This window comes from Arvicanthis niloticus, chromosome 1 (genome assembly GCF_011762505.2).
Source record: "Arvicanthis niloticus isolate mArvNil1 chromosome 1, mArvNil1.pat.X, whole genome shotgun sequence".
Classification (NCBI taxonomy): domain Eukaryota; kingdom Metazoa; phylum Chordata; class Mammalia; order Rodentia; family Muridae; genus Arvicanthis; species Arvicanthis niloticus.
The window spans coordinates 119,528,056-119,542,830 of NC_047658.1; the positions used below are offsets into that span (position 1 = coordinate 119,528,056).

Below are 14,775 nucleotides of genomic sequence, written 5' to 3' on the forward strand. Positions count from 1 at the left end.
TTCCCCCCTCCCCGGTTGCATATTTCTATGCATTCTACTAGCCTTCAGGGCTTCTCCCCACCAATACCTGATCATGTTCCTCTTTCCCCCTCCTCCTGCCACCCAGATCCCTCCCTCCCACTTCCCTCCCTAGCCCCCATGATTGCTTTCTTCTCCAATCCCAAATGGGATTGAAGCATCATCACTTGGGCCCTTCGCCTTGTTAACCTTCTTGAGTTCTGTGGATTGTATCCTGGGTATGCTGTATGTTTTTGGCTAATACCCACTTACTAGTGAGTACATACCATGCATGTCCTTTTTGAGTCTGAGTTAGCTCACTCAAATGGGCACTTTCTCCATTTTACCTAAAGGTTGAAACACAGTAACTATACAAACTAATATGAGGCTATTCACCTCTCTTCTTCCTTTTTTTTCCTGCTCTCTCTGTCATTTAAGATGGTTTAGAGCCATATGATTATGACCACTGAGTAGAAAGTGTTTCTGGAGAGGCTGGTTTTGGTGGAACATAAACAAAAATGCTGAAGTTGCTGAAGTTAATTTGTTTATCAGAAAACTTAGGTCACAGACTCTCAGTCTCCTGTAGGAATGCTGTAGTGAGGAGGGGAGTAAAAAGGGCAGGTCCACCATCCATTCAGGATCCTAGTTGAGATTCTCTTTGTATCTGTTGCAATGTGTTGGTTATAATGACATAATGTCAGATTCTGTTTTGGCTGCCTCAGTAAAACATCTTAAGACTTTTATGAATTTATAAACAACAGAGGCTTATTTGTTAAGGTATAGGAGTCTGGAATGTCCAGGGTTTTCATGCTTTGATGTCCCAGGCAGACTGGCAAGAGAACACACAATCACGGAGGGGATTGGGGATGGGTATTAATTAGTTGTCAGTGTAACAGTGTTAGCATTATAAGGGCAGAGTCCTATGACGAATCACCACGTAAGACCCACTTCTCAGCATTGTCACACTGGGAATTAACTTTTCTAATCTAAGATCTTTAGGAGTGTGTCCAAACAAGAGCTGTCCAGGCCCAGACTTATATGAGACTTATATCCAGGCATGGTGGGTTGGCTGGAAATACATACATTTGGTGTACTGCATGTGGGATCAGTATGGCAAATGTATGGCCTTTGAGAGTCCTGACTCAGAGATACATAACCTGATCTTCATATCCAAGACCCATTCTCCTCCGGTCTTAGGCTGTTTATTTTTCTAGTCTTTCTAGCTACTTGACTTTGGCTCAATTTGAATCCCTCCCAAACTATCTCGAATTCAGTTTATATGATCAAGTTAAGTTTTCTTTGCTGATTTGGTTCAAGTTTACACTCCCAAGGCAGTGTAAAATATGAGACTTGCATGTAGTCATCTTAATTCAAATCCTGTGACATACCCTTTGTGCTCTTAGAAAAGTTGGCTGCTTTGGGTTTCACTTTCATGTCTGTGACTGAAGGCACACCTCCCTCAATGGGCAGCCATAATAGTTGAAGTGACATATGAAGTTCCTCAGTGCTTAGATGTAGCCGGTGCAATGCAGTACAATGTAGTGGTTCTCAGAGTGAGGACTGGAGAGCTTCTGAGGTCCTCAGACCCTTTCTGGGATCCGTGAGTGCAGAAGTGCAGAAGTGTTTTCAATACAACACAAGGACCTTAAAAAGGTTTTTATTCTCTCTCTCTCTCTCTGTCTGTCTGTCTGCATGGGCATATGTGCACCTTTGTGGGGCTGTGAAAGGGGTCTTGGTTTTTGGTAGAAGCCATGGCTGGAAGTAGCCCAGAGACCCTGCAAGAGATGGGCTCATGGGAGCCTGAAGAGTGTGTAAGAGACCCTGACACTGAAGTTAGAGGTAGTTGTGTTCTGTCCATTGTAAATGCTGGACCCAACTATAGAAAAACAGGAAATAATCTTAACTTGTGCCATCTTTTCAGCTCCCACATTAAGATCTTATTTAGCTCTTTTACTATATCATACTGGTGCATTCCACAGGTTATAGAGCATGAGACATGACAGACCGACTACAGGCAAGAGTTCTCCAAAGTATTTAATTGCCCCCATTTCCCATAATGCTGTCTTAAACCAGTCTCTTCCAGAGATCCTATATAATGGAATCACCCCCCATGAATCTCTTTCTGAAAACTGATCAAGTGCATGGCTCCCACTTTCCACACTCTGATGTAATCGATGTGTGCCCATGGTGAACCAGGGATCCTGGAAGTTTCTCAGATGATGTGAATATGCGACCAAGTCTGTAACACACTTCATTAAATGGTTTTAGAAATAAAATCAGTGCCATTCTCTATGCTACTCTAGAAAATATAGTTGTTTTGGGGGAAACATTATTTCTGTTGACATGTAATGACTCTTAATTTTGAAGCGTATAAAGGGGTTAGTTCAGAGACTCAAAAAGAGATAGATATTGTTAGATAAGGAGTGAGCTCTCTCAGGCTGTGTAACCAGACAACCTGTTGCTATGGACCTATCACTACAAGCCCGTGATCTTGAACAAATCTTACCCTTTTTGCATATCAGCTTCCTTGTTTGGATAGAATAATAAATTTTGCCCCTAGTATTTTTGTGAGGTCAAATATGCAGCAGCTGTATCATTTGGCACAAAGTCTGAGACATAATGACTCCACTAATAATTGCCACCATTGATTATTGATTTGAGTATTTACTCTAGTTTGCTTCTGTTGCTATGGTAAATACTACAGCCAAAAGAAATTTAGGGGACAAAAGGAGTTATTTACCTTATACTTTCAGATAACAGTTCATAACTAAGTAAAGTCAGGTCAGAGACTCAAAGCAGGAATCTTGAACAGAAACCATGAAGGGATGCTGCTTACTCTGGTCTGTTACTCACTGTGGTAATTTGAATAAAAATGGCCCCACAGTAGGCCGTAAGGAGTGGCACTATTAGGAGGTGGGGCCTTGTTGGAGCATGTGTGGAGGAAGTATGTCTCAATCTTCCTTTTTGCTGCTTATAAATCCAAAAGTAAAACTCTGAGCTCATTCTGCCATGCTTTCCACCATGATAATGGACTATTAAACCTCTGTAATCATACGCCAGCCCCAATGAAACGTTTTTCTTTATAAGAGTTGACATGGTCATGGTGTCTCTATACAGCAAATGAAACCCAAACTAAGGCCTCCATATAACCAGCTAACTTTTTTTTATATAGAACCCCCACCTGACACCACCCACAGTGACATGACCCCTCTCACATCAGTCATTACAGTGTCCCACAAACATATAGGGGCAGTTCTTCTTCCCATGTAACTCTAGTTAATGCTGAGTTAAAAATAAAAACCAACCAGTAACAGTACAGTTACTTTTGTAGATGTCTGGCTCACAACATTTGACAATCCTGTGACATTAAAGCATGGTTTACTGACCAACCCATTTTTTTTTTTTTTTCCAATTCGTCTTCCTGCTTCATGGAGCAGGAGCCCTTGTGTAGAGTCTCATAGGGGACTCATCAGGAGACTGTCACCAGTAGCAAAGTCAAATAACTTGGTCACCCCTGAGTCTGAGCTTTGGTTCTTATCTTTGCTTATAAAGTGGCCATGTCGCAATGAGCAAGAGGGGGTGATTACACCAAGGTGATCATTCTACTGGAGGAGGAAATGCCATTATCAGGGAACAGGATGTGTTTCACGAGCCAAAATGGTCTCCTATGACTCACTCCCAACCCATTTTTCCTTCAAATAATTGTGATCTTTAAGTCTGTACATGTGTTGGCTCTTTCTCCCAAGCAGGACTGGCCTCTGAGTTGTATCATTTTGTGTTTTTACTTGTACAGTGCTATTCAACAGCATCCCCCACGTTCTTCTGAGTAGCATCCCACAACTGAGGAAAAGAGGGAAATGAACAGTTCAGCAATGCTGAAGATCATCAACATAACCAAAGTCCCCTGCAACAGAGAGAAACAATGGAGTCATTCTATTAGGACAGTGAAGGATTTTCTGATCACCACGAAGTCATCACGTTATTACCACATAATAAACCTTCACCTCTCAAATTAGTGAACGATAAGGGGAGTATAATAAGTACCAGCATAGCGTAGCATAGTGTAGCATAGCATAGGATACCATAGCATAGCAAATTGTTTAAGAAAAATCAAACAGAATGTTTGCTAAATTATATGCAAGAAGTTTTCCATTTTGTCAGTATAGCCTACACAGAGGAATGCATATCAGAAAAGTGGTCTCTTGAAGGACAAAGAAGAATGTCAAGAGATAGGAACACGGTAAAGACAAAAATAGGAAAGGAACAGGGATTTCAGACCAACCCATGTATACTTTTTGGTTGGTGACTTAGTCTCCAGGAACTCTCAGGAATCCAGGTTAGTTGACACTGTTGGTCTTCCTATGGGGTTGTCATCTCCTTCAGCTCCTTCAGTCCTTCTCTTAACTCTTCCATGGGGGTCCCTGACCTCAGTCCAATGCTTGGATGCAAATATCTGCATCTGTATGTTATCAATATTTAATATGCCTACTTAACTGTCATTTTTTTTATTTATAGATTTATTCATACCATCTTACACCAATTATCATAGTACTTTGGACAAAGAAGAAATGTCAATTTTCAATCTACCATAATTTATCAGAAATCTAACCTGAATATTAAAACCAAATAAAAACCATAGACACACACAGTTATAATGTACTGGGAACTATGAACCATGAGGACACTGTTAAGCCTCTCCTTTAGAATCATTTTATATTTATATTTCCTTAGTTACTTGCATATTTTATACTTTTTGTAAGTTTTGAGTATTTATTGTTCTATTCCACAATGTGTGGTATAATGCCAGTCTAATACAATGGGCTTTTGAATGAGGAAAAGGAAATACACATGTGTCTATAATGCTATCTGGATGGTGCTGACTGGGCAATAACCTTTTTGTTCAAACCATCTGCTTCTCACTCTAGAAATGGCACAGGATACTTACAACAAATAGAATGGTAATAGCATCACACTGAATACCATCTGGAGAATAGCCACAAATGAAATGTCTATCTAAAAGGAAGCCAAATATGAGGAGAATGATTCCAGTTGCTGCTCCCAGGGCACTAAGTAAATTCATCCCTTGGCTTATTTTTATCTGCAATAGAATCAGAAAATAAAAGACTTAGGCCTGCCTTGTTTCACAGACAGAGCAGTGGGGGGTGGAGGACTGGAGAGATGGATTTTCACAATGCCAGGAAACCATATATACTTATATATTTACCACATATATAACTTATTCTGTGCCTGGGTTAACTTCCATTCAAATAGAGGTAGCTATGGCCTATTTAAATGTTCATTTAAAGACTGTGTTTAACTAAGCACTGCATTTCTCCATTACTTTTACATCTCCCTAAAAATTACCAACTTTAGGGCTGATGAGATGGCTCAGCAGATAAAGGCACCTGCCACCTGACAACCTGAGTTCTATCCTTGGGACCCACATGGTAGGAAAGAACCAAGTCCTAAAAGCTATCTTTCAGATCTCCACAGGTACACTGTGCATGGAAATGTATCTCCCCCATCCCTCACCATACACATAGCTAATAAATAAAGGCAAATACATTTTAAAATTACAAAATTTTAGGATGTTCTTTGATGAAAATAACTTACTGACTTATTACTATCTAATGTGTTTGTTTCTTTGAGTAAGATAGAATATTCTACTCCTACAAATATACATAGATCAGCAATGTATTCTTTACTCCTGGAATCTGCTTGTGATTTAATTAGGTTATGCACACTGTACTTTTCCTGTGAGTCAAGCAATAGCCTGTTAAAGCATCTGGCATCCAGTAGGCACCAAAAATACTCATCAAAAGAACAAATTAGTGAGTGACTAGATTACTGAGACCTACTCTGCATTAACAACTGGGGACCAAGCACAGAGTCACTAGACAGTTCTGTGCCTCAATATCTTCATGTAGAACATGAGATTCTGACATGATAATCTGGAAAAGTGTACCAATATGAATAGCTTCTGATTCTATGATGATTTTTTGGAAAATTACTTAACAATTATAATTTTTAATAAGGTAGACATAGAACTCACCAGAGTGTCCGTAGTGTTTCTTTTCAGAGCAATCAGGAAGGCCCCAGAGTTAATGAACTACAAAAAAGAAAAATCAACAATAAATATCCTAATGATGGACATGATAAGATGATGCTGAGGGTCTCTCAGGTCAAGGCTTTGACCACTTCTTTTCTATGTCTTCCTTCTAAGCTCATAGAAACCCCAGGGAATTGAGGTGGGTGAACCACCTCACAGAGCAGAGGAAAAAAGGCTGGATCTTTAGTCTGAGCCTCATCTTTGAACAAAAGGATGTTTCTACCTTACTGGGCTTTTATATCCTTATTCATTTTCCTGTTGTTGATCTGTTATTGGTATCATGACTCAGCTTCCAAATGCCCAGTGTCAACAGTTTATGAGCACTAAGGCCATATAGTTATCATAGTCCAACCAGTTTATTCTGTTGGATGGAAACATAAGGCACAATTTCAGCCAGCAGACTGATAATTGAGAAAAAGAAAGAAAGAAAGAAAAGAAACCACACACACTAATTTTCATGGAGGTGGGTCAGTTATGGCAGCCTCGTTGTCTAGCAGAAACTTATAATCTGAGTTTAGCCCAGCTGTGTTTAAATTTCCTGCCTCTTCCTTCAGACCCATTAGTAGAGAATGCTCTCCCAGACCTTCTGACAGAAAATGAAAACTTCCCTTTTTACCCAGACAACCCTGTTGCCATCCTTTGTAGATGCTTTAATTAGGCAACTCCCCATTCTTTAAGACTTGGTCCAGCTGGAAATGACTCTGAACACTGCCCCTTTCTCTGGAAGCAGCCTCTGTGTCCTGTGTCATTCAGTATTTCTCACCCTATGAGGAATTGCTATTGGGAACTGGCTCTTAAATCCTCACAACCTGCTCATTCTCTGAAGCTAAGTAGGTACTAAGCTAATAGAGATTGCATACTATTAAATAAGCATCTCTTTGTGCTCAGACACTTGGGAGCTGTCCCTGCTCCTTCACTTCAGAGTAAAGTGCTTATTAATATTAGAAGCAACACCACATAGATGTAAGAAGTATGCTGATCTCATGGCATGATTTCTTTCTTATTAGACTAATGCCTACTGGAGGATAATCACTGTACTAAAATTTGGATCCTCATTGTCTTGCTCTGTGAATACGGTTTATCATATGTTGCAAGTAACTTTGGATGAAATTAATGGACTATAAAACCACCATAAAACCTAAAGGAATATTCCCTCCAAATTTCAAGACTCAAAGATGAGCTACCATCAACTCTGGTGATTCAATAGAGCAGAGAGCTTGCTTTAATTGACATGAGGGTAATGTCTTAGTGGCATTTTGTGCTGATTCACACACCCAAATCTATCTTGTTTCATAACTAAGAATCCATTTACTAACATACTTTAGTATGCCTGGTTGACATACTTTTACTTGAACTAAATACACTATACTCACCAAAGCAGCACCCCAGAAAGGATATCCTGAGAGAAATATAAAAGGAAACCTTGGGTATGGGTTTACCAAGGTGAACAGGAGAACAACTCCAATCGAAAAGTTCATGATTCCAAACAGGATCTGGGTGGTCTGCAGATAGAGAGGAAAGTCAGCACTTGTGGGGATGTGGCTAATTCTACGTAAATCATTAGGTCAAGGATTTGGCAGTTACCCTCTTTATAGCCAAGAGAAAGATAATGAATACTCCTTTATGATATCCCTTGATGGTTTCTTACCCCCACTCTCATCTGATAATTACTAAGAGGAAAATGAGTCTAACCCAGTGCTCCCAATCTCAGAGTAAGCTGCGCCATGAGTGGAAGCTTCCAGGTCCTATTCTTGTTTAACTAAAATTGTCAGTTCATCAGCACATATGTATGAATGCTTTTAAATTACTGAATCAGCCTGACCTCAACTGGACACCCAGGGAAATCCTCTTGAGTAGAGTGAAGAGCTGATACTAAAATATGATTCTCTAATTGGTTCTTGATTGTGTCAATAAAGAAGGCAGAAGCCAAATGAGCAAAAGGAAAAAGATGGGATTTCTGGATCATGAAAGGAAGCCAAGGGATGCAGGAAAGGAGGAGGTGGACAGGGGAAAGAGAGAAGATGGTGCGATAGCTGGTTGGTTTGGAGAAGCTAGTCAAGAGAGTTCTTTAGATTGCAGACAGCAGCTCCCAGATTTCCTGGATTGGGAGGATGGTTGCAATTGAGTTGGAGCAAGGGGAACCAGGAGAGTTCAGAGTTCGAGGCCGCGGCACTGGGCAAGGAAGTAGCATGTTTTTAAAATTAAAGGTAACACTCTTGAATGTGAATGTTTCTCTGAGCCTTTGGAAGCTGTGCTGCATTGCCAGGTGCAGAGCATCCCTCACGGGCTGTTCGATCCCTGTCCTGTGCTTGTGAGGCACAGTCTCCACATGCTGTTAATGCTAGGCAGGGTGTTGATGGGTGCTAGAGACGCCTGGCAAGAATGACAAAAAGAGCAGAAGGCTTATGGCCAAGGGTCTTGTCCTCTGTGACCTTTTCTGTACACTTCCTCGGTGATGTCTTTTGTTATTATACCAACATTGAGTGGCTGAGTCCTAAGAGCTATTGTGTGCATTTTCATCATATCAACATGACTATCCCTCTTGAATATACTATTACCAGCTTATATTCCATATGTCTTAAAATGGGTTTGCTTTCTTCCTTTAAGCCTGATTTCCTGACTTCTTTTTCTCTGTTGTTGATGCTGTCATCTTTCTAGGCCTTCGGGTCTTCGGGTCATCTCTTCTTTTCAAGTTTCTTAATGGCAACAATCCCAGAGTAGCTAACTTTTGTATTATTTCTACTCATGAAATCATGCATTCTTCTGCCAGCAAGGTGGCCCAGCAAGTAAAGGTTCTTGCTACTGAGCCTGACAATCTGAGTTCAATCTGAGTTCCCTGGAACTCACATTGGTGGAAGGCGAGAATGTACTCCTGCAAATTCTTCTCTGTCTCCACACATGTGCTATGGCATGTGCATGACCATACACACACACACACACACACACACACACACACACACACACACACACAAATGAATAAATACATGTATAAATATAAGTAGCAATCTGGCAGAAGAATTAAAAAACTATATATTTGACTTTTAACCCATTTTCCTGTTGAAGACACCACTAGGATGCTTATTTCATAGCTTTCACGTTTCTCCTACATGTCGGAGGATATGTAGATACTCCTCCATCATCCATCATCACCTAGAGCACTCACTGATTCTTTCATGTAACAATATGCAAATGAGACTCTTCATGCTTCCTCTCTGCTTGTTAGCTAATTTCTTGTACTACAGAACACTATTCTATTGTATTGGTATGACCTGACTAATTTGTCAAGCAGGGTGATTCTTTTATTAGTCTTCTTAAATCGTTAAAGCCCAGATTGGCCCCTCCCAGCTCTCTTCCACTGCCCACTCCCCATGCCTCCCATTCTTTAGCTTCCAGAGCTTACTGCATCTTTTGTGCTTCTGTGTCCTCATTTTATTTCTACTTGTTGAAATTCCATGATTTCTTCAGAGTCCATATGAAATACCCAATTCATTGTGGAATTTGCTCATTCCTTTTAACTGGAACAACTGTTCTAACAGTGAGCATTCCCACGCCGCTGTCACCATTTATGATCCTTCTAGGTACTCCATTGAAATAGAATTCTTAATAGTTTCATTGCCTTATTATTTTCTCATGAAACTTTTATTTTCCTAAGTGAGGAAAAATTAGCTTGTATTTTTTTTTCTGTAAAAACATCATCCAACATAGTTGCTTGCACCTACTTCAGTTTCTGTTAAAGCAAACTATTTCATTCAAGCTTGAAGTCCATCATATTTGAAGAGACGTTGAAGCAGATTATATTAGTTTTTTCCCCATATACCACAGAATGATCTTTCTTTTTTCTGGTTTTATTTTATTTTTCTGTCCTGGAAAGGATTATGTTCTATTTTCCATTATGAGAGGCTAGTGTTCAAATGGAAAAATATTCTCCAAGATATGTGTAATATTACTACCTCAAACATATCTGACTACTTTTTACCTGTCTTTATCCTAAGAAAGGTTTGATAAATAGGACTAATTTTTGTGGAATGACAAGTTGATGGATGGAGAAATGAATGTTTGCCAGGGTCCATTTAACCCTAGACAAAGAAACTTCAGTTTCTTAGAAGTTTCTGAGAAAGGGAGAATTGACCTTTTCTAGGGATAACCCCACCTCCAATCGATTATCCAAGTACAATCAGTCAGCAACACTAATCAAACTCAGAAAGTTGTATTTATATATTTGGGCATTTATACACATATGTAAAAAATAACAAAGGAAAAGAGACCACAGGTTTGTGAGGGAGCAATGGGGCAGGGGCCATGAATGAAGTTGGAGGGAGATGATATACTTATATTTTTAATTTAAAAAATTAAAGAGGCTATTCTAAAGATCTTGATATACTTATATGCATTCATATATGTATATATGTGAATATATATGCATGCATATATACATGAATGCATATAAGTATATATATATGAATACTATGTAAAACTATGAGTTCTGAGGTCTCCTTGGGAAACTGTAAACGTGTATGCTGTAGTTTGCTAAGCAAGGGAATCTAGCCTAATGTCTACTTTTCCCTTTTGCTCTCTGAGATTGAATAGAAAATTCTCAAAGATAATGTTTTGTGGCTGTGATTTTTAAGAGTTCAGGAACATTGAATTTATTCATCTTGTATTTTCCTGTTCACAGAATCTTGTTCATTATTCATGTAGAAGCACAATTCATACTTCTTGAATTGAGTGGCAATGACATATGGAGTTGTTTCCTATTGGACATTGTGTACCACCAGATATTATACATAGGGACACATTTTACTTACCCCTAAGATCTCCAATTTTCTAATAAGGATTTTCTGCACTCGGTTTTGGGGATCGTAGGCTGTGGCTGTAAATTGTGTTGTTTGGTTTTCTGGAGTGATGACCTCTGGAGGAAACACCAGGAACATGGGACTATGCACATTTTTTGAATCCATGATGGTACAGTTGGTTTTTTTAAAGTGGAAGAAAAGGATATAGCTGGTACTCCCATTTAGACCATGTTCGTTTCCTGTACTGAAGCTGTCTAGAGCACTGACATTGTTGTACTCTGGCTTAGAATTATAGAACCATAAAGTCACAAAGTCATAGAATTTCAGGAATGGCCAAGAGCCTAAAGATAAGAATTAAAGTGCCCATGTCTGTTTATCTGTTTGGAAAAGGTAGTCTTGGTTTGATCAGAAAATACTGTGTCCTTGGCAAGTCACATACTTCTCTGTTCTCACAACTATGTCACACACACACACACACACACACACACACACACACACACCTGTCAAATCTTTTAGTTCCCAAATTTCTAGTTTTTTCGTTTTAGGTGTAGAGAGGACAAGCCTTCTCAAGCCTTAGAACTAATCAGTCATATTATTCGTGTTGCCTGTCACTTAAAAGGTTTCGTGTGTGTGTGTGTGTGTGTGTGTGTGTGTGTGTGTTTTGCTGTCAACTTCATTTTAGCAGACTTACGTTATATACTACTCTAAAGTAGAGTGGCTTCAAAGAACTACAGTTTTGTTTTGTGGGCTCTCTGCCAGTTACGTTACTAGTTTTTCTGGCCAATACTGTTCTATTAACCCCTGCCAAGTTTTCTCACACATCTGTGGTCCACTAGTGGATTGTACAGAATTAGATAGGTGGGGATAGCCTCAGTCTTGCATCTTCATCAGTGGATCTGGCTGCCAAATTGCAAGGTCATAAATGAGCAGAAGAAAGGATGCATTTATTATTTTTAAGTGTGTGTGTGTGTGTGCATGCGCATGTGCATGCATGTGCTCCTGTTTTTGTGAATGTATGCAATTTGTGTGAAGGTACGTGCAGAGGCCAGAAGAGTTCATCAGATCCACCAAGTGCTCTTAACTATAGTTATCTGTCCCACTATGTTGTTGGATATATATATATATATATATATATATATATATATATATATATATATTGCCATGCTCTGTTAATTTCTATTGGTCTTACATCTTTCTTAATTAAATTTTCTGTCAAGGCCAGCCTCTTGGTAGCTGAAGGTTATATCCATATATCACAGTTTCTTTTTGAGTGTATGTTTCTTACATTTAGCTTAAATGGACACAGAGGCATGCTAATGGTTATTCTTCATTAAAATCATTGGGGGTTTGTTTCATTTCCTTTGACTTAAGTAATATTTGGGCCAATATATTTTGTAAAGCACTGCATGACCTTCATACTCATGTTTTAACTTTGCTGTGGGCCTTTTCAGTTTTATTTTTCCCCAAGCATGGTAACTCACAAGACACCAAACTCAATGCAATCAGCAAGAGGTATATTTCGATCAGCATGCTGAGGTCAAGACCCATAACCCATGCAGGGGCAGTGGGCTCTGACCCCTGGGCTTTGGAGACAGAAGGAATTTAAAGGCAAAAACCACAAGGAAAAACCCACAACCCAGGGGGGAAAACCACAACCCAGGGGGAGTGAAGGGGGATTATTGGCGAGTACCTGTGAAAAGTCCCAACCCATTATTCAGTTTGTGACAGGGTCCAAGGAACCGTCATGGGGAACATTTTGTATAGGCTGTTCTCAAGAGTCTATTCGTACTCAACCATCTATCTTGTGGTTAGCCAAGTTCTTGAAACACAGAGCTCACGACTAGGCTGACCTGCACTCTTGGTTCTGCTCACCCTACTAGGAGTTTTTGAAAAATTTTAACCCTTTCACCCTCACTCCCACCTCCTCACCCTCGAATTCCCCTACACTGGGCATCCAGCCTTCATGGGACCAAGGATCTCCTCTCCCACCTATGTCAGACAAAGCCATCCTCCCCTACATATACAGCTGGAGCCATGGGTTCCTCCCTATGTGCTCCCCGGCTGGTGGTTTAGACCCTGGGAGCTCTGGTTAGTTGATATTGTTCTTCTCCTCCTGGGGCTGCAAACCCTTTCAGCTCCTTCAGTCTTCTCTCTAACTCCTACATTGGGAACCCCATGATCAGTTCAATGGTTAGCTGTGAGCATCTGCCTCTGAATATGTCACACTATGGCAGACCTCTAAGGAGACAGCTTTATCAGGCTCCTGTCAGCATGCACTTCCTGACATCCACATCAGCATCTACCTTTGGTGACTGCACATGGGATGGATACCCAGGTGGAATGGTGCCCAGATGGCCCCTCCTTCAGTTTCTGTCCCACACTTTGTCTCCATATTTGCTCCCTTGAGTATTTTGTTACTCCTTCTAAGAAGGACCAAAGCACCCACACTTGGTCTTCCTTCCTCATGAGCACAACTCATGTGGTCTGTGAGTTGAATCTTGGCTATTTCAAGCTTCTGGGCTAATATCCAAATATCAGTAAGTGAATACCATGTTTGTTCTTTTTTGTTTGGTTATCTCACTCAGGATGATATTTTCTAGTTCCATCCATTTACCTAAGAATTTCTTGAATTCATTGTTTTTAATAGCTGAGTAAACTGTCCAGTGGAAAAAGGACATTATTTTCAACAAATGGTGCTGGTTCAACTGGAAGTCAGCATGTAGAAGAATGCAAATCGATCCATTCTTATCTTCTTGTACAAAGCTCAAGTCCAAGTGGATAAAGGACCTTCACATAAAACCAGATATACTGAAACTAATAGAAGAGAAGGTGGGGAAGAACCTCGAATACCTAGGCACAGGAGAAAAGTTCCTGAACAGAACACCAATGGCTTATGTTCTAAGATCAAGAATTGACAAATAGGACTTTATAAAATTGTAGAGCTTCTGTAAGGCAAAGGACACTGTCAATAGGACAAAGCAGCAACCAACAGGTTGAGAAAAGATCTTTACCAATCCTATATCCAATACAGGGCTAATATCCAATATATACAAGAAACAAGACTTCATACAACCAAATAACCCTATTAAAATGGGGTAAAGAACTAAACAGAGAATTCTCAACCGAGGAAACTTGAATGGGCGAGAAATACCTAAAGAAATGTTCAGCATCCTTACTCATCAGGGAAATGCAAATCAAAACAACCCTGAGATTCCACCTCACACCAGTCAGAATGAATAAGATCAAAAACTCAAGTGATAGCAGATGCTGGTGAGGATGTGGAGAAAGAGGAACACTCCTCCATTGTTGGTGGGATTGCAAGCTGGTACAGCCACTCTGGAAATCAGTCTGGCAGTTCCTCAGAAAATTGTACATAGCATTACCTGAGGACCCAGCTATACTACTCCTGGGCATATACCCAGAAGATGCTCCAACATAACAAGGACATATGCTCCACTATGTTCATAGCAGCCTTATTTATAATAGCCAAAAGCTAGAAAGAACCCAGATGTTCTTCAACAGAGGAATAGATACAGAAGATGTGGTCCATTTACACAATAGGGCTGACTGTTCACACTGTGATGTCCTGCTGGTCAATGGACTGAAGCCTTGTCACTGTCAGGTAATACTGCTGCAGCATTAAAGCTGTGTAGGTTATTTTAAAATAAAAATAGCAACTTGTTTTTATAGAACTTCCAAGAGCAAACACTAGGGATTCCCCACTGGCTGTGTCTTCTGACAAAACACTTTCTAATCCCTAGTCACTGACTGGTCAGTATATCCATATAAATGCTCTCTGTATCATACTTCCTTTGTGACTACCACGGATTTTGCTGTCAAAGACAAACTGGTATTTGATTTATGAGGACAGAGTTT

The 14,775-nt window shown here is 40.0% G+C and overlaps 1 protein-coding gene across 1 annotated transcript; it reads right to left on the reverse strand.

Annotated features, from left to right (window-relative positions):
• Positions 1-2,008: 2,008 nt before the first annotated feature.
• On the reverse strand, positions 2,009-11,167 carry LOC117724201 (membrane-spanning 4-domains subfamily A member 5). Its single transcript, XM_034523891.2, has 5 exons — positions 10,912-11,167; positions 7,480-7,608; positions 6,050-6,106; positions 4,943-5,095; positions 2,009-3,901 (listed from the first exon to the last, which is right to left on the reverse strand). The coding sequence occupies exons 1-5, from the start codon at positions 11,062-11,064 to the stop codon at positions 3,797-3,799; spliced, it is 597 nt and encodes a 198-aa protein (XP_034379782.1). The 5' UTR covers positions 11,065-11,167; the 3' UTR covers positions 2,009-3,796.
• Positions 11,168-14,775: the final 3,608 nt, after the last annotated feature.

What these genes read in the sequence shown, in the direction of transcription:
- LOC117724201 (XM_034523891.2), bottom strand. Translation starts at nt 11,064, where the DNA reads ATGGATTCAAAAAATGTGCATAGTCCCATGTTCCTGGTGTTTCCTCCA. An exon ending in GAAAATTGGAGATCTTAGGG is followed by an intron (nt 7,609 to 10,911) that starts GTAAGTAAAATG and finishes CTCTATCTGCAG; the next exon opens with ACCACCCAGATCCTGTTTGG. An exon ending in GAAACACTACGGACACTCTG is followed by an intron (nt 5,096 to 6,049) that starts GTGAGTTCTATG and finishes ATTCTATTGCAG; the next exon opens with ATAAAAATAAGCCAAGGGAT.